At 33.3% G+C, this 20,402-nt stretch overlaps 1 protein-coding gene across 6 annotated transcripts in view; it reads left to right on the top strand.

Annotated features, from left to right (window-relative positions):
* Window positions 1–20,402, top strand: part of GluClalpha (glycine receptor alpha 1) — a 283,088-nt gene that overhangs the window by 215,754 nt on the left and 46,932 nt on the right. For all 6 annotated transcript variants that reach the window (XM_072545998.1, XM_072546002.1, XM_072546001.1 and 3 more), the window contains one exon: window positions 18,536–18,618. In XM_072545998.1, the coding sequence (XP_072402099.1) occupies window positions 18,536–18,618 (83 nt within the window). The remainder of the gene's footprint in view (window positions 1–18,535; window positions 18,619–20,402) is intronic.

Here is a 20,402-nt window from a genome sequence, read left to right as displayed (position 1 = left end):
TTCTATTTACAGAGTCGTAGGCTGCCTTGTAGTCTATAAATATGTGGTGCGTGTCTACACCGTATTCCAGTGTTTTCTCTAGAATTTGTCTTAGGGTTGAAATCTGATGAATTGTTGATTTACCACCTCTGAAACCAGCCTGGTATTGTCCTATTATTCGCTCTGCATATGGTGCCATACGATGGCATAGTATATTGGAGAATATTTTATACGCTGCATTTAGGAGCGTAATTCCTCGATGGTTAGAGCATTCAAAGATATCTCCCTTTTTGTGTATGGTGCAAAGTATTCCAATATTCCAACCATTGGGAAGGGACTTCTGTATCCATATTTCTTTTATAAGCTGCTGTAGCGCTATTATGATATCGTGGCCACCTTCTTTATATAATTCCGCTGGGAGATTATCTATTCCGGGTGATTTGTTTCTGGCTAGTTTGTTTACAGCGTCTTTAACTTCCAGGATCGTTGGTGGATCCTCCTCCCTCTCGTCTGCTCCGCTTACCTCGCAGCTTTCGTCTTCCGGGTTTTCTTCTTCCTCTATATTAAGTATCTGGTTAAAATATTCCGTCCATCTGTTTAGTACGTCTGTTCTTGTTGTTAAGAGATCACCATTTAAACTTCTACATTGATTTGTGTTTGCCTTAAATTCTTTTCTGTTGATGTTAACTTTCTTATAGAATGTTCTGAATTCTTTCTCTCTGTTGAGATTTTCTATATATTCTTGTCACAATAAAAGTATCAAAAAGAGACACAAATAGAATATTTACCATAGTAGATAACGAAGCAAATACCATTCTCAATGCGATCAAAAACTATATTTCTTTAAGACCGGTACACACACTACATAAACGATTTTTCATTGTTTATAAAAATAACAAATGTTCCACACAGCCAGTTGGCATAATTCCAAAAGTTTTCCAGAATTACTTCCGTTTTTGCTAAATTCTTAAAATTAGAGCACCCGCATCTCTACACTGGGCATTGTTTTAGATGTTCCTCTGCCTCAATACTGTGTGACAGTGGTGCAGACTTTTCAGCTATTAAAAGACTAGGTGGCTGGAAATCGACTGCTGTAGCAGAAAGTTATATAGATAATTCTATGCAGAATAAACGTGAGACGGCTAAAAAACTCTTGGGACAAAATACCACTAAACTTTGTCAAAGTACTTTCTTCAGCACCACCGCTTCTTCTTCTATTATAGAATTTACAGAGGTCCAAGAAGACTTAAATATAAATTTGTCAAAATGCTATACAGCAGATAATAATCATTTATCAATACCTTCCTTTAATTTCAGTAATTGTACTATTTCGAATATTAATGTTTACAATAATAAAACTACCACTAAGGAAAATTAAACTTTAAATAAAGTTAATGAAAGCTGAAAAAATTGTTGTTTATCGTTAAGTAAATAAAAATTTAAACTAAGATATCTTTATTTCTGAAAAGTACGGTCGACGGAAAAGTTTTGTAACGAACTCGTGAATTAAAATGGCGATTAACAATCTCGAACATTAATGCGCTCGCTCCGCTCACGCCTTAAAATATCTCAATTGTTAATCGCCCTTATTAATACAGTTGTTGGTTAACTAACTATTTATAAGAAAGGTAGCAAATATAGATCTATAAGTCTACTAATATTCATGTACAAGATATTCACAAAGATCGTCAACAACAGATTAACAAGTATTATCGACAGTATCTCAGGGGCTAAGATACTGGCATATCGAGCCGGAACGCTTGAATTGAATTCTCGGCACCGACAACGAAATTTTCAATTTCTAACAATTATAAGGATCTCCCCGGCAAAAACTCTTCCAATTTTGTTCATCAAATCAAACATCTCTTTTCCCATTGTATATTTTTAATTTCCTCTTTTAGTGTATTTAGGAACTCAACAAATAATCATTTTTGTTTCTCCTCTAGTAATTAGTGTTTGTTATTTAAACTACTAAAAAACCAGCAGCCATATATCATGATCACCTCACAAATACGTAGTTCTTGCCTTTCATTTGCCTATAAGTTTCATTCATTTTTATATTTTTCCAAACCCTGATGTATTCTAGGTAGCAAAAATTATTATTTTCTCTTTTAGTTTGGCTATTACCATCTTACTATTAGCGTAGATTAAACACTAGATAAAACGTCCAAAAAACTCACTCGTTAGTATATAAATAAAATTAATATCGACGAAAAACTGAGCTCTCTTGATCAAAATAAATTTAACAGTTTATGCCATTCCTTTTCTCATATTTTATCTATGTACTAACTCAATCAAAGTTTTGCAATGTTAATAAAACCCAAATTTAAATTTGTTTAGTTATTTTTTTTACAAGTGTCTTATAATAAAAATCGCATCTTTTTTAATCTGTCCTACAAAAATTCAAAAGGAATAATAAATCCTAACCTATCCCAATAATAAAAGCTTGAAAATCTTATCCTCGCTTGGCTGCTTCAAATTATCGAACGGCAGAGAAAGTTTAGTAGGGAGCCGCTATAATCACCACATGAAACGTTTAACTGTAAAATGGCAACACAGTAAACATACCCTCGTGGTAGAGATACTTGACATCGTGGTTTTTGTGAAAAGTGGGGATGCCATGCGTTGTTGGTGTTTGAACGCATGTGCACACCGTAGGGGGTGATTTTCTACTCGCCGCAGTAACAACGCACATGTTCATGTTTATGCAGCGTTGCCGCTATGCTATACTACACAAAACGATGTGAACAACCTTCATTTGGTAGAACGCTAGGGGGGATAAGCACAGTCCACGCCTATAACTGGACGTGATTGGCTTTGTTTCCGCCTTCTATCAACAGATGATAACAAGTTGTCTTATTTGAAATTTAAAATATAAATAAACTCATAGGACGAAATTATACAATATTTTAAAATTTTCAGAATTTCTAGTGAAATAAATAAATTTTGATTAATGCAAACATTTAATCACTTATTATAAAATATTTTAAGTAAACTTTATCAAAATTTTATGAAAAAGTAAGTTCAGAAATAAATAAATTAATAAAAATTTATAATACTTAAATGTTTTAAAAACAAACGATGTTTATACTTGGTTGCACAGTTTGTACGACAAAAGTTTACAATGGTCTCTGAGAAAAAGTATGAAAAACAGTGGCGTGTCGTGAAGTTTGAAAAAGGGATGCAAATTAAACGAAATTATAAAGACTTACTAAACTTTTTACTTATAGTACAGCTCTAGTACTTGTAGTAACCTCAGTTACATGATGAAGAAACTACAAGAAGAATATACCAAGGCTCGCCTAGATATTAATCTCGCGATAACAGAGTACCTATCTACAAGTGAAGAAGACATGGAAGATCTACAGATTGACGACAACGGAACAATCAAAGGAAAGGATAAATTCAAATACTTGGGGTTTATAATCACATAAAAAGGCAACAACAGAGGAAGAAATTAAGCAAAGATTAGGAAAAACAAGAACAGCAAAACGACAACTTAACTCAGTATGGTGGAATAGACACCTAAATATGAAGACAAAAACACAGATTTATAAAACATTAGTGCCAAGTATTATGACATAAGGGGTTGAAAATTGGATTATAAATAAGAAAAATAGCAGTAACATAGTAGTAACAGAGATGGAATTACTGCGAAGTTGCTGCAGAGTAACAAGAATGGATAGGAGAAGTAATGACGAAATAAAGCAAAGAATATCCATAGAAACAGACATACTAACATATATAGAACAAAAAAGACTAAAGTACTATGGACATGTAAGAAGAACTAGGGACCGAACTAGTACAGCTCTATTCTTCTGTCATCCTTGGCAAACTCGTTTGTGACAGACTCATTAAAATTGGGATTTTCAGACATTTTTTTAATAAGTTCTTTTTAATTGACAAAATCTCCTCTCCTCACTTGTGGACTTTCTGACAAAGTTTTTAATCCGCTTTAATACACAAAAGCTTCGTTCTACAGACGCACTTGTAGCAGGTATTGTCATGACTATATCGCATAATTTTTAAATCTCACTCAAGAAATGTCAACAGGGAAATAATGTCAAAAAAGTTAGCATAATGCTTTTTTAGACAATTAAAAGCCTCTTTCGGGAAACTACATCTTTTTTTTACATCTTTCTTTAAGCTGCTGGGAAATGTTATTCATTGTGTATGTATGTACAGCGTTAACAGGCCTTTTAGGCCCATTGCTGGATGGATAATTTCCATCGTTTTCTGTTCTTAGCTATCAGCTTCCAATCTCTGATTCTCATCTCTCTGACAGCTTCCATCACTACATTTCTCCATTTCTTTCTTGGTCTTTCTCTGTTTTTTTTGCCCTCAGGTACTCTCCAAGCAATATTCTTGACTAATCTACTACCTTGTATTCTTTATAGATATCCGAGCCATTCTAGCCTACGTTTTTTCACCACTTTTGTTATTGTAGGGTTAGGATACAAATGGTACATTTCTGCATTAGTTCTTCTCCCATTCTCCCTCTACTACTTTTCCAGCAAACATTCTGCGAAGTATCTGTCTCATGAGCGTATAGCATTGTGGGTCTAATTATAGTTTTGTATACTCTTATTTTTGTATTACGAGATATATCTTTGGCCTTAATTATTTTGCTCATGGCTCCAGCACACCTGTTGCTCTTGGTCAGTCTCAGGTTGATTTCAGCTTCTTCCTCACATGTCCGATCAATAAGGGTACCTATGTACTTATATTCATCCACCTTCTCGAATCCTACAACTGATCCATCCTCCACCTCCAATTTAAAGGATCCCCTGGTGTTTATTCCTTTTTTGCTCGAGATTTCCATGTACTTTGATTTATTAATATTAACTTTCAGTCCCATTTTAGAGCTTTCCCGAATCTCATATCATTCCATGCATTTAAAGCTTTACGAATAAAACCGTTAAAAATCTTTTTTTAACTGATTTTTTTATTTATTTATGGATATTTTGTTTAAACCTTATTGAGTTTGCTGGTTTAATAATTAGAATGACAACGAAAAAAATGTTATATTTGATTATGAATAAATTAAAAATTAATTGAAAATCACAAAAATACGTGGCGTAACTCATTAATGTTATCTGTACAAAGAAAAGCACGTACCCTTTGAGTGTGGTGTACTAATTGTAGCTAGGGTAGAAAAGTAGCATCTGCGTGTGCCCTGGTCAAACTGGAGATGTTTGTCTCGATTTATGGTCTCTTGCCGTCTGATCACTCTTCTTAGGTGGTCCGTAGATTAAAGGCGATCATATTAAATAAATGGTTGACAGAAATTTGATATTACTACTACTAAGGATTTCCACAGTTTTCACTGTCTTCCTTCACTCAACCGTTTTCTCCAATTTTCCCTGTCATTCCAGTCTCCATCTCGCAGGGTTCTTTTCTCCATAGCCTCGTCGATTTCATCTCTGAATGACCTTCGGGGTCTTCCTCTCTTTCTTCTTCCAATCGGGCTCCATTCTGTGATTTTGTTTATCCAGCGTCCTCTGTCCGCTCTTCTGACGTGGCCGTACCAGGATAGTCTCTACTCCTCTATATAGTCGATTATGTCTGATTGCACTCCCATTCTCCGCTTAATCTCTGCGTTTTCAATTCTGTCTCTTTTTGTAAGTCTACAGCTTCTCCTCAGGAACTCCATTTCTACTGCTCTTATTCTACCTCTATTTCTCTTGTTTATTGTCCAGTTTTCGGACCCATATGTCAGGATACTTCTTGTCAAGGTATTATATATTCTCTTTTTTGTCTTTATCTTAATGTTCTTATCCCACAACACTGAGTTTAGTTGTCTTATACAGTTTCTTGTTTGTCTCAGTCTGTTGTTTATATCTTCTTCTGTTGTTCCCTGGTTCGATATTATGGTTCCTAAATACTTGAATTTATCTGTTCCATTTATTTGTCTTCCCTCTTCTATCTCTAGGTTTCTCATATCATTGTTTTCTGTTGTTAGGTATTCGGTTTTCTCTAAGTTTATTTCCATTCCGTTGTTTTTATATTCTTCTTCTAGTTTTCTGAGCATAAAGCTGAGATCTTCTTCATCTTGTGCGATGACTACTTGATCGTCGGCAAAACTTAAGGTGTATAGGTATTCGTCTCTTACTGGTATGCCCATTCCTTCGCACTTTCTCCTCCATGGTTTGAGTGTCTTTTCCAAGAATATTTTAAACAGAGTAGGGGACGTAGCACAGCCTTGTAGAAGTCCTTTTGTCGTCTTAAATGGATTGTAGGCTTTATTTCCACATTTAATAGCTACTTTGTTTTCTTTGTATAATGCTTTAACTGCTTTTATTAGTGTTTGTCGGATTCCGAGATCATTCATTGCTTCCCATAATTTGACTCTAGGTATTGAGTCATACCTATGCTTTCTTTAGATCAACAAAGGCCAGATGGACCGGTCTACCTTTTGCCATTTTCTTCTCTATCAGTTGTTCTAATGTGTACGTATGATCTAGGCATGATTTTCCTACTGTGAACCCTGCTTGGTCTTCTCCAATTTTTTTTTTTTTTTATTAAAACTAGAAACTGAAATAATAGGAAAAATTGGAGAAATTTGATATTTTGTAGGGTTTTCTGTGCTTTCGAGGCAATTAACAACAAGAGTATTTCTTTGAACTTGAAAACAGACTACCAAGTGTTAGCCAGTTTGAAAATCAGAATTTACTGAATAAAAGAGAAAATATACACTGTAACCTTTTAAGATAATAACTAATTAGAGTATATAATTAAATAAGATCATATTATAATGGAGTAATAAAAATATTAAAGCAAAACATGTAAATAAATACTAAATACTTTCCCAGACAATAGGTATGGTTCATAAAAATCAAAACGTAACAAAACTTTAGATTTTTATATACCTACAGTAATAAATCTGAATACAAATGTTTAAACTGTATGTTCTTCAACTAGAAAGAGTATCCTTACATTACAAATGTCACACTGTATTACTTAAGTTTTAATTTTATTTTATTTAAGCTTTATTAATAGAGTTATAAAATAAAACCAATATTGTTTGTTGAATTATTTCATGCAGTTTTTTTGTGAAGCTTAAATTATCTTATCAACATTGTTAATACTCTAGTCCCCAGACACGAAAATGCCACTGAACCTCCAAAAATCATACGAACAAGCTGAATTTTGACGAGAATAATAATTTTGGGACCTCAAAATAGATGCAAAAAAGTTTACTACTTTTACCCCCAAGCTTCCACCTAAAACCCCCTTCATAGAGGGGTTTAATCGCAAATCATTCGATTTATCAAGAATTGGTACGCCGTAGAAAAAACTGTTTTAAATAAAAAATGTAGCTGAGATAATTTTAAACACTTTTATGTATAATGAACTGTTCTCTTACAAACAACGATTGAAGTGACCGTCGATTTTAAATGTCAATTACGCGCGCGAAATCAATGTTCAATAAACTTTGTATCAGCTTAACGGTAAAAAGTTGATATCCTTTGATTCAAGTGACCTATCGACAATAATCAAGACGCGTTTTAAAGGTAAAGATATCAGCTTTCGTATGCAGTTTTTGTATTTTGCCGCAAATAAACTCAGATTTTATACAGGTGTTAAATAAATAAACGTGGCGCGATTTTTACAATTTTTTATGATTCTTATGAGATCAGTACAACCTAACCTTTAAAACGTATATCATGAAATTTTAGTTTTGAGTTTTGGCAACAAATGTGAGGCATTTAAAATATGCCTTAAAAACGCTGGATTTAAACTTTCAGATAACAAACGATCCAAAACATTTAAAACCTTTTTTTTATTTACACTAGTAAGTTTTTCAAAATATCCAAACTGCCAACGGAGATTGGCAATCATCATGGCTATTCTAACCTTCGAGGCAGCTGCTCTGAACAATTACCTTGAGCTGCAACCAAACCACTCTCTCAGGTTCTTCAACCTTCCTACGCTTCTCCTACCCTCTACTTTTCCTTGAATTATGAGTCTCAAGATGTATCTTTCGCCTCTCATCATATGTCCGAGATATTGCAATTTCCTTTCTTCTATTGTATTTTCCATTTCTCTCTCTCTGCCTATTCTCTTTAACACTTCTGTATTCGTGACCCTATCTACCCATGGAATCCTTAACAATCTTCCAAATGTCCACATTTCAAACGTTAAGTCGATTTATTGTTTTCCGGTTTAATGTCCATGATTCAGCTCCATAGTAGAGTACACTGTGTACATAGCATTTAATTAGCCTTATTCTGAGGGCCAATGTCAGATCTTTGCTGCATAAAATCTTTTTCATTTTCACGAAGTTGGCACGTGCTTTTTCAGTTCTGACTCTTATTTCTGCAGTATAATCGTTATTTTCTGTGATTATCGTTCCCAAGTAAGTACTTATATCTTTTTACTCTCTCAATCTGCTGGCCGCCTACCTTTAATATTTCGTTTGTATTGTTGTTCTTGCTAATTTTCATGAATTTGGTTTTTTTGATGTTAAGAGAGAGTCCGTATTCTCCACTATATCTTAATATTTTGTTCATTATTCTTTCTAAGTCTTCCAAGTTGTCGGCTATTATGACTGTATCGTCGGCATACCTAATGTTGTTAATTAAATTTCCGTTCACTTTTATGCCGACTGTCTCGTTTACCAAAGCTTCTTGTATGATTTCTTCAGAATAAGCGTTAAACAATAACGGCGACAGTATGCAACCTTGCCTGACCCCTCTCCTTATCTTCACTTCTTCTGACACTTATCTTCCAATTTTCACATTTGATCGTTGGCTGTAGTATAAATTTGATGTCAATGTTACATCCCTCACATCCAGATTCTGGTTTTTGAGTACGGTATAAGTCGGTCATGTTTTACTTATCGAATGCCTTGTTGTAGTCTATAAAGCATACATAAAGATCTCGATTAACATCCAAACATCTTTGGGTCAACACGTTAAAAGAAAATAGTGCCTCTCTTGTGCCCATTCCATTCCGAAATCCAAACTGGGAATCACTAATATCCATCTCCAGCTTGGCGTGTATTCTATTAAGGATGATTTTTAGCAGGGTTTTAAAGATATGTGACATTAGACTGATCGTTCGATAATCACTACATTCTTTGGCATTTACTTTCTTTGGTAGACTAATAATTGTGGATGTCAGCATTTCACGTGGAATGATTCCTGTGGAATAGATTGTGTTCAGTAGTTGGACTAAAAGATCTATGTTTTTTCATTGACCAGTTTTAGCAATTCACTTGGTATTTCATCTGGACCAGCAGCTTTATTATTTTTCATGGACTTTAAGGCATGCATAATTTCTGACTTTGTTATTTCGGGTCCCTCGTCTTTACTCTGATTATCTTCATATGTATTTTCCTATCTCTGCTCATGGAATAATTCCTCTATATATTTTTTCCATTTTCCTAATTTTTATTCTGTCTCCTCTAAAATGTTTCCTTGTTTGTCCATTAGTATTCTTGAGGTTTTTTGTTTTGCTACCCCAGCTAACTCTTTAACTTTCTTAGGGAGATTGAAGTTATCATATTTGTTTTGTAAGTCTTCTATTTCTTGGCATTTTCCAGCGAAATAAGTCACTTTAGCTTCTCTTATTTTCCTTCTGATTTGATTGTGCAGCTGTTGATACTGAGTTATGTTGATATACTTTTGCCTTCTTCTGTCCTCCATCGTTTTCAAGATTTCTTCTGTCATCTAATCTCCTTTCTTGCATCTGGTTGTTGTGAGTTCTCTGCGACTTGGTTCGATAATTACATTTTTAATTGCAAATTAAATGTTTTTTTGTAATGTAAAACATTAAGTTCTGCGTTTTTTATTCATATTTCAAATATCTCATATGTGTTGCCCCAACTTAAAATTGAAATTTCATGTCATAGGTTTTAAAAATTAATCTTTAAAAATGGAAATTTTACTACGACTGGTCAATGAAAGTGATCAATTTTATTCATTTCGCGAGAATCGTGAAAAATGGCAAAAATCGCGCCATGTTTATTTATTTAACACCTTCATAAAAAACTGAGTTTATTCTTGGCAAAATACAAAAACTGCATACGAAAGCTGCATTCTTTACCTTTACAATGCATCTTAATTTTTGTCGATAGGACACTTGAATCAAAAGATATCGAATTTTTACCGTCGAGCTGATACAAATTTTATTGGGCATTGATTTCGCGTGCATAACACATTCAAAATCGACGGTCGCTTCAAGCGTTGTTTCTAAGAGAACAGTTTATTCTACACTTAAAGTAATAATTAACATTTTTGTTTAAAATTATCTCAGCTACATTTTTTATTCGAAACATTTTTTTACGGCGTATAGATTCTTGGTAAATCGTTTTTCTTGCGTTTTTACCACCCTACGAGGGGGATTTTAGGGTGAAGCCCGGGGGTAAAAGTGGTAAACTTTTTTGCATCTTTTTGGGGACCCAAAATTAATATTCTCAGTAAAATTCAGCTTGTTCATATGATTTTTAGGGGTCAACTCTCTGACGACTGGACTATAATTCTTTTTGCAATAATTATGAAAATATCAATAATAATAAATTAGAGTGGTTGATCTTATTACAAAATAAGTAATCTAGATCTCCCTGCCGAGACTTAAACCACAAAATACATATATGAGAATGGCGAGAGACTCGAATTAAACAGAAACTCAACCGTCTATATCATATTTATTCAAGAAGTTAATATTTGCTATATATCCTTAATTTGCTATAACAAAACTACGAGTGCTCATCTGTAATTTATAATTAAGTGTATAAAATTGACAGACTTTACCACATTCAAATTTACTATGAAAAATATAAACCAGAGAGAACTTGATGCGTAAAAATCCCTTTTAGCGTGAAATATAAATCAGATTGCAAATTAACGCGAAAAATAATGGATTGAAAGGGAACTGGAATTTTAAAAAAGTGTCCGCAAATCTACTTCGATCGGAATAACACGGAATGTAGGATAACGCAATTTGATCACGTGGTTTACCAACTGAACGTACTTTTTCGAGATTTCGCAACCCTTTCACTATTCAGTGAAGAGATTACGAAGGCACGCGACATTTTTTTCTTTTTTTCTTTTTTTCTTTTCCTGTTCGAAATCGAATTATTAGCAAGTAGTATATTAACGTTCCATTATAACGCAATTTGGTGTTTGTTGCGAAACAAAAACCCAGAAAATAGCTGAAAAAAACATTGCGTTCTTTGATGAAAGGCAATTGAATATATGCAATTTCGCAGAATTTCGTGATAATGTGTGAATATTCAAAATTTTCATTAGGTATATGCGACCTGCTTTGATGTTTTCAGGATAACATGATATATAGATTTTTATCAGGTGCTGATAAAAGTGAGATGCACAATGGAACTTGCTCCTCCTCTAGTAAATGTAGATGTATCAACGTTGTTAAGCATTTAAGTATTTAGTGTGTGTGCGTGTGTATGTGGGTGTGTGAGTGTATGTAGGTATCACGTTTTATAAACAAATCTATAGTTAGTGACATAGCTGAAGCCTTAACGTTATGTTCTTAGTTAATCGGCTGGTATTCACTTTATTAAGACACATTAATTTTTGGTGATACGCCTGATGTGGTCAGCCCAACGTGTAGGTGGTCTTTCTCTACTACGTTTGTCTGGTTTTGGCCTCCAATTTGTAATTTTGCTCGTCCTTCGTGAGTCGTGCATTCTCGCTAAATGGCCTGCCCAGTTCCATTTCAGTTCCGGTATGCCTTCCACAACATCAACAATACCCATCCTCTCAGAACTTAGTTTCTTATTCGGTCAAAGGAATCTGGAAACTGTCTCAGTTCTGGAAGCTCGTGGAATCTATGCCAAAACGGGTAAAAGCAGTAATTGCAACCAAAGGGGGACATAGGGGACCTAGTCATTTGTTCATTAGATTAAATTTTACAAACTGTTTTATAATCACATTGGCGATCTGCTCTCCACTGTGTTTAAATAACTCTGATGGCATTCTTTCCATTTGTTCTTCAATTTTATTTAATTTTTCTAGTTATTTAGCTCTCTGAGATAGAAACTCTTTCTGAATATCATAGTGCACTTTGAAATTACTTTTGAATGATCTTCTAATTTGCCAGAATAGATACAATCTCAAAACTAGAAAGACGGAGAGTATGCGATATGATATAAGGCGTTTGAAGCAGAAGTTTCATCATCATAATAATAGATTAAAATGAGAAAAAACAACAAAGCTCGAGAAAAATATTACAAATAGTCAGCCAAAATAATTACAGAAGATACAATCACTCATTCTCAAATTGCATGACGTTCAAATAAGATAATAATTTCTTTTTTTATTTAGCAAATCTCCTATACAGACTTAGCAATTTACTAACCAGCATGTACCTGTATATTATAGATTGAAGGTTTTTAATATTATTCTTGTATTCATAATATTTTTAATTAAACTTTACAAAAAGAATGAGACTGTTAAGCTTTTTCGTTTGTTTTTTGCTCCCATTTTCTTCTGTTTATAAATATAAAACCAGTAAACATACCAACGTCGTGATAATTTCAACAAAGGTTGACCAAAACAAGTGTTAATCACCTAGTAGGTCGATAAGAGGATACCAAATGCTAACCAAAACACGTTCTGGGCACTTACTAGATCAATATAAAGGGGATGAGTTTTGGTTTATTTAGAAGACCACTACTCAAGAATACATATCTATTAAATTCTCGAAGAAAGTAACAAGTCGAAGTTGAAATTAACACGACTATAGAATTTAGTAATTATTCTTTAACTGTGCAATAAATAGATAAAATATACTGTTGTTAAACACTTTTAAGATTACTATACTATTTCTACGATTATAAAAGTACTATACAAAGGGAACTAGGTGTTAACATCCTTACTTTCCGTGTCGGGATCACTTCTTTAAATAATTTATTGCCAATACTCCGTCACTTACATCGGCTTTACATTGACTTCCAGTAGGTCAGGGATGGACTATTTTTGTCTTAAGTACGTACGAATCAATGGGTACTCAGAGTTTAGCATTTACCCGAATCGCATTGCATAATCGCAAAGTTTGACTTGCATCTTGACGTACTGGTTTTAAGTCTTTACAGCATCTCCATGCGGTGCCGGTGTAAGATAATTGGTAACCCGCAGCTATGTCTTCTTTAAGATCTTATGCATCAACAGACAAAGTATTTCTCCAAAGCTTAAGAGATCATAAAACTTTCACGTTTCGCCAAACCTAGGAAGGCAAAAGGCAGTTTCTTGTTTCTTCTTTTTAATTTCAGGAACCTCTTCTTCTGATGTTGGGAGCAGCAATTCTTGTTATAGGGTATATACTGGTGACTTGGCTAGAGTTTTAATAAAAAACGTGGAGAGTGTTGACTAAGCTGAAGCTTTTGCCGTATATATAAACACAAAATCAGGGCTGAGGTCCTTGAGACAGTTAGCTGAGCTTCCCAACTTCTTCCAATTAACTTTCGAACAATGTTTCTAGTATACTGGTTGTTTATATAGTAAGGGTGCACTTAGATGTTTAAAGGGTTCACTTTTAGAAAGTTGTTATAGTTCTCTGTTAGCTCTTCTAGTACAGATGACAATTTTTTTTCCAATAATGCCTCATCATCAGTATAGGTGAAGCACTTTGTTCTAGGGTTTTTGTTTTCAGATTTTAGTACAAATTCACTACCCTATTTTTATTTCTTTAGAAACGTTTCTCTTTACTTTGGAGGACTTTGAGAAATTTATTTTACCAAGCACATTAATCTGAAGTCCCTGGACATATTGTACATTTTTACTAACAATAATGAGTAGGTAACAATGTCATAACAAGAAGTCAAGTCAACGTAAGTAATGTTTGTTATTTTTTCCTTCAGACTCATTTCCTATATTATGGTGTACAACAATTAATACAGCAAGATTTCACAGCTCTAAATTCAGTTTTTTCAAGTACCAGCTTCCCATCAATGGTAATAGAATTTCAATTAACCATCATTCATTCGAAAACTGAAAAGATGTCACAGTAAAAAAACTGATCGAAAGTCTTTGGCTTCGGTTGGTACTTTGCCTGATTTTAACAGTACCACTTTAGATTTGCGCTGTACGTTAGCTATTGGAAAGCTTTTGATGCATGAGTTTACTCATCATGATCAATAGCTAATGAATCATTTATTTCCCAAAGTTCTTAATTCGTTCTCTTACAATATCATCGAAACCTGCACAATAATCATAAAATCTTTCAGTTCTTATATTCTCTGTATATAGATATTATTCCAATGGTATTTGAAATCGTTACCATGGGTGGTTACGAAAGAAACCATTGAATATCCATTACTCCTGTTATCTATATAATAGTAAATATTTATATGAACACATAAAAGGGTTCCTTCTTCTTCGCTTTTCAGGAGAGACGCATTCTTTCTCTGATATTTGGTCGAGGGATATTTGTACCAAATCGGAATTTAAATCGGAATTGCAAACAGAAGTGGAATGTTCATAAATCCCCTTTTGGATTGTACGATTGGTTGTCCCGATATTAGATCAGGGAGTCTGCACAAGGAATTTGTGGAAAGTTTTTGTTGGGAGTAAATATTGCTTTTATTTCTCTTTATTTTATATCTTATTTAAGGATATTTTCGATTTTGTCAGTGACTTCTTTGATGTAAGAAAAACTTTCGTATGATGAGGGTCTGAGACTTTGGGTTTAGATTGAGCGGTAGATTGATACCTGCGAATGATCATATTGATATGATTTTTGCGGTAACCATTTGGGATGAGGTCTTGTAAACAAGAGAGCTTAGCAGGTCTACTTGCATTATCACAAAGACGTATTGATCTGGAGATAAGGTATTGATGACTAGATTGACTTGTGAAGGTGGTGATGAGAGTTGGTATACAAGTAGCGATTGGTATGGAAAATGGGTGAGTTTTCTGTAAACAGTGACGAAAACCTTGGGATTGGTTTTTCCTTATGAGAACGTCAAGTGATGAATCAGTTTCTGCCTCCATCGTCAATTATATATCATAGATACTAGGATGTATACCATTCACATAGGTTTGAAAGGATACCAAAGCATCCTTGCCGTAGAACCAAACGACGAATGTATCGTCAACATATTGTAGCCAACATGTAGATTTGAGCATATATGTGGACATTGCTGGGGTCTCCAAATCTTCTACAAAGATATTGGCAGTTACTGAAGAGGGTGGAGAGCTCATTGGGTCACCATTTATTTGTCTATAGAATTGATTTTTTAAGATCAAATAAGTGTTGGACATGCAATGTTTAAAGAGAGATAAGTGGTCTTTGGAATGCTCTATACTGTAGGAATGTTTGTAAAAAGTGAAACGATGTCGAAACTCACTAGAATATCTGAGGCTGAGATAGGATATTGTTTAAGAAGTTTGATAAAATGAAAAAAACTTTGGCCAAAGGTGAAGCATTTTCGGCGAGAAGTTGTAGAGTTTTGGACAAGTATTTTACCAATCGTTGTGCAGGACAGTTGTATGCATTGACAATGGAACATAGAAGAATTTCGCAGGTTTGTTAATTTTAGATATGCCATAAATTTGAGGTATTCTAGAATCTTTTCTACGAGGAATTAAACTTTGTTTTACGTCGACAGGAAGAGAGGTTTTATTAAAAATGGCTTTTGTTGTTTCCTCTAGAAAGGTCGTTGGATTATTAGGAATTGGTTTGTAGTCTAAAGTATTAATGAGATTTGAGAGTCTATTAATGTATGAAGGAGTGTTTTCAGTATTGGGTAAAATTTAAATAATTTTGGCTTTTTCTGAAAGTACTAAATATAAAATCCTTAGACCACATAGGTTAATTGTAAGATGTCTTTAAGAATCCACATTGAGATAAAGTTGTCATGTATAAGTAAATGCAGTGGAAAATTTTTAAAAATATAGTTTGGATTTATTTACTATATGTAATAATGAATTTTTAAAAGTATCAAATAAGGGTATGTTATGTACAAATTATAAATATTATTGAAAATTATATTATAAGTATATTAATCTATTTATTGCACAGTCACAGTATACCTGAAATATATTTCAATGGAAATATCAAAAATGCAGTAAACGTATACTAAACTCGAAATTCAATAGGATTGTCAGGTTGTAGTTTTAAAAGCATATACTAAGGGAATCTGCGACAAGAGATGAGAAAGACAAGAATTCATCCGTCAGAAAAATTGTGCAATGTAATTTTTAGTTACTTTAGATCTTTAATAGCAGTACTTACACTATTAAAGATATTTACTTCGACTTACGAGGACATTTCTTTTTTTTTATTTTTTCATTTTTTTATCTTTAATTTTTCGGTAAATAGTACAAGATGATATTTTATTCAAATATTCACACATCTGATTATTATTATCAGATATCATTTACTGATTAGATCATTTGTTTTTTTCTCACGGAGAACCACCAAGTGTTATCTTTATTATTAATGGAAACAGTTTTCAAGTTTATCTGACTGCTCGCGCATGAAATACCTGATTTACTTAATGGACAGGACGACAGGAGGAGTGTGACGTCACAACTGTCAATTACTTTCCAAACAAAAGTTGAAATGCCCAATCTCAAGACCTTTTAATTTCTATAAAGTTAACATTTTGCTTCCTCTGTTGCTTTTTCTTTAAGTATAGTGTTTTTACGATAATACCATCATAATTCAGTGTTCTATTTCCATGAAATATAGTTTAAAAGTTTAAATTAAAGACATTCTAACCTTACTTTATTGATACATGCATTTTATTGCTATTTTTATAAAACAACATGCTTTATTATTTATACAACCTTGTAAAATTGTTGTAGTAACTATTAGAATACTTAGATATTGCAAAAAGCGGAAAGATTCTGTAAAAAAAAAATGAAAAAATAACGAAAAATATAAATTATCCACACTGAACAAGGTTTGCTTGGAAAGTGAAACTGACAGATGTCAATAAAATCTACGTCATCACTCCCGCGGTCCATTGTTTGCATTCGAGGTTACACAGTTGCTAAGTATTTTACTACTATCGAAAGATATATCGATAATTACAATGCACGTCGTAGTAAATAGTAAATTTCGCAACATTTGAGTTTACTTTGTCTGTAACAGATGGTAACAGCAAAAATGGATAAACAGTATAAATAATTCAGTATTTAGCTGCTTTCCATTAAGTCTTTAATACTTCGGAAGGAATTAAGTCACCGACAATCCTATTAAATTTCTAGTTTAGTCATATTCAATTCGCCGATCTTGTTATTTTAATGGGTATGTCTTTAAATACATCCTGCCAAAAATGTAGGCTTAAATTATTTTATTCTAAATATATTAAAAATGCAAGAATTTATATTGTGTTCACCTCTTAGAAAATAGTCAATATGCTAGCTGAAATAAATAGAAGCCCCAGAGCATTTCAGTTTATGCGAATACTATACGTATTGATCTAATAGTACCTACAAATCGGCCCTACGTTACAAACTAGCTTCAAAGGTAAATAAACATACTAAAACATCATCATCATCACCTTTGGTCCGACAATCCGTTGTGCGTCCTGGCCTGATCCAAGATTCGTTGATCCAATAAAGAGTTGGTACAATTCGAAGTTATATCTGTTGCACCACTACCCTTGGTCGTTTATAACTCCAAATATTTTTTTTTCGAGTATTCCCTCCTGCGTTAGGAGACCTTCATGTGAGGACCGGCTTCAGCATTGTTTGGTATATAATAATATTAGTTCTTCTTTGTATGTGTTTTGAGTGAAATTATTATCTAGTAGTCACTTACGAGTCAAGTTATCTGAAGCTGTCAACACGATCAAAGATATGTCTTCTGAAGACTATTTTCCGTTTCTTTCTATAGGATCCTCAGTATCCAGTATGTGTTTGCTTTTTTCTTCGTTGATGACTAGACCAACCTGTTTCCCAAGGCTACAAAATATTGCCCTACATCTCTGTTGCTACGTCCTATTATGACAATGTCATCAGCGTATGAAAAGATTTGTATCGATCTATTATAAATAGTATCGCCGTCTCTAATTCGTGTTTCTCGGAGGGCCTTTTCCAAGGCAATATTATAAAGGTGGCACGCATATACTAAAATAGACATCGATACAGCAAACCCAATGATAAGGTTGCAGTCAGTTTTGTAACAGACTTATTTTGGCATAGATTTACCTGACTCCTTCCACATGCTAAACGATTGGCAGCTCGAAATTCACTCAGTAGCATATATGCCAAGTTTTGGTTACTGCTAAATATTATGTTGTATTATTTGGCATTCATGTGCCCCCTACTGTTTCGTTGAACCGATGGCACTAAAACTTTCGTGACGAAACGTGACGAAACTTAAACAAACTTCACGTTTGTATAAAATCCAGATATTTACATCATAATGTCAACTGTATTTGTATAAATGAAAACGGTTTTACTCACTTTGAGTAACGTCCCTTGGAATAACAAGATCTCACGATGTCTAACCTCTATTTGAACCTGAAACGTCGGTACACGGTTTAGAGTGTTACTTAACATGCTGTAAAGGTATTTTTGTAACCCAATACTTTATTGCGTTTTATTATAATTTAATATTAATAATATTTTAGAATTTCGCTCACACTTTCATGTCCAATGAACCTGAAGTTATACCCATTGGATAGACAAATATGTTCCTTAAGAATGGCCAGTTGTAAGTATAACATATTTTTACTATTTTTTATATCTTCTACATGTATGTAAAGCAATATACGTAAACTGTCGATAGTAGATCCATTTTGTACGTTTTAAATAATAAAAGTGTAAGTAACGTATATAATAACAGAAAATCCAATAGTAGACCAAAAAACTAACGATTTTTCCATGACAATCGTTGATACAGGTATCTAACAACTGCTTTTGATAAATTTGATGATAAAAGCATTTAATTAACAAAATATACTCCGCCAAAAAAGTATCGCATCACTTATAAAATTACAAATATTTCTGACAGCATTTGGTTAATTTAAATTATTTCTTTCTGGCTCCTAAGAATATTAAGGCTAGAATAAATATTAAAAAGAAATTTGTAAATACGGCTTACTGTTTAAAAAAAATGTTAATTGCTATTTTGTCTGGTTTTTATATTATCAGTCTTTATTTTACTTTTGTAAAAAGTATACAGTTTGCGTTTAATTTAAAATTTTAATTTCGTATTAAATATTAAGTATGGGAGGTCGTGACAATATAAATTTACATTTAACGAGAGATCAAGTGGTTAAAATAATTTTCCTCATTGAAGACGGAAGGAGTCAGAGATATGTGGCAAATTTAGTGGGTGTAAATCAGTCGACAGTATCATGAGTGGTAGTAAGGTACCGAGAGACTTTTCTTTAGGAAAGACGAGCTGTAACAGGTCGGCCAAGAGCAACTACGCTTGTGGACAATCGATTTTTAGTCCTTCAGGCTTTGCGTCGAAGACATGTGACTGCAAGTCAACTTCAACATGACTTAGCCGAGACTCGAAATGTACGTGTGTCTTCAGAAACTGTTAGGCACATCTTAAGACAGTCTGTAATTAGGGTCAGAGTAGCTGCCACTGATGTTGTTCCTTACGCCCCATTATTGGTAATGACTTTGTTTTAATTAATGACAATGCACGCCCACACGTCGCAAGAATCGTTACCGAGTACCTTCAAGAGGTAAATTTACAAGTTTTGAATTGTCCAGCGCACAGCTCGGACTTAAATCCAATAGAACATGTTTGGGACCATCTTTACAGAAGGGTGAGATCTGGTAATTTGACGCCAGCTAATCTTCAGGACCTGAAACGGTTGTTAACCGAAGAATGGGATAATATCGATCAAGATTATCTAAGAAGACTAATTGGAAGTATGGCAGAACGTTGTCTAGATGTTATAAGAGCTATAGGAGGCAATACGTCTTACTAAATTATCTTTACTTTTGATTTTTATTTTTTTTTTATTCAATGCTGTTTGTGCGCTCACTTCTAATTTATAAAATAAATTAAATAAAACCTTTGTTTTTCGTACATTCTGCATTTTTCTTTTAATACTTGTTACGTACTTAAAAACAAAAAAAAAAACAACAGGATAAAATCCATGTGTTAAATTATTTTTAATAATACAAAATTTGCAGTTTCATAGGTGATGCGATACTTTTTTGGCGGAGTGTATGTAAAAAATTAAACGTCATTTTTTTACTTGTAAACAACATATAAACAATGTAAGATCTCTATTCGATTTTAAATACTAAAGGTGAATACCGGCAAATTATATGGGAAAGTGACACAATTTTATTGAAAAGGCATGGTAAATCCTTTTAAATAGAGATTTCTAAAGTTATTTTTGTTAATTTGTTGCTTAATTATTGCAAACATAGCTTCAAAAGTCGTTTTTTTTTGAAAATTATTAATAAATTTTTAAAAATGCACAAAAAACTTTCATTTCGCGTGAAAATAAATATAATATCACAAAT

This window comes from Diabrotica undecimpunctata, chromosome 10 (genome assembly GCF_040954645.1).
Source record: "Diabrotica undecimpunctata isolate CICGRU chromosome 10, icDiaUnde3, whole genome shotgun sequence".
In the NCBI taxonomy this organism is placed as follows: Eukaryota; Metazoa; Arthropoda; class Insecta; order Coleoptera; family Chrysomelidae; genus Diabrotica; species Diabrotica undecimpunctata.
Note: the sequence above shows the minus strand (reverse complement) of the source record. Positions and strands in the feature narration are given on the sequence as shown.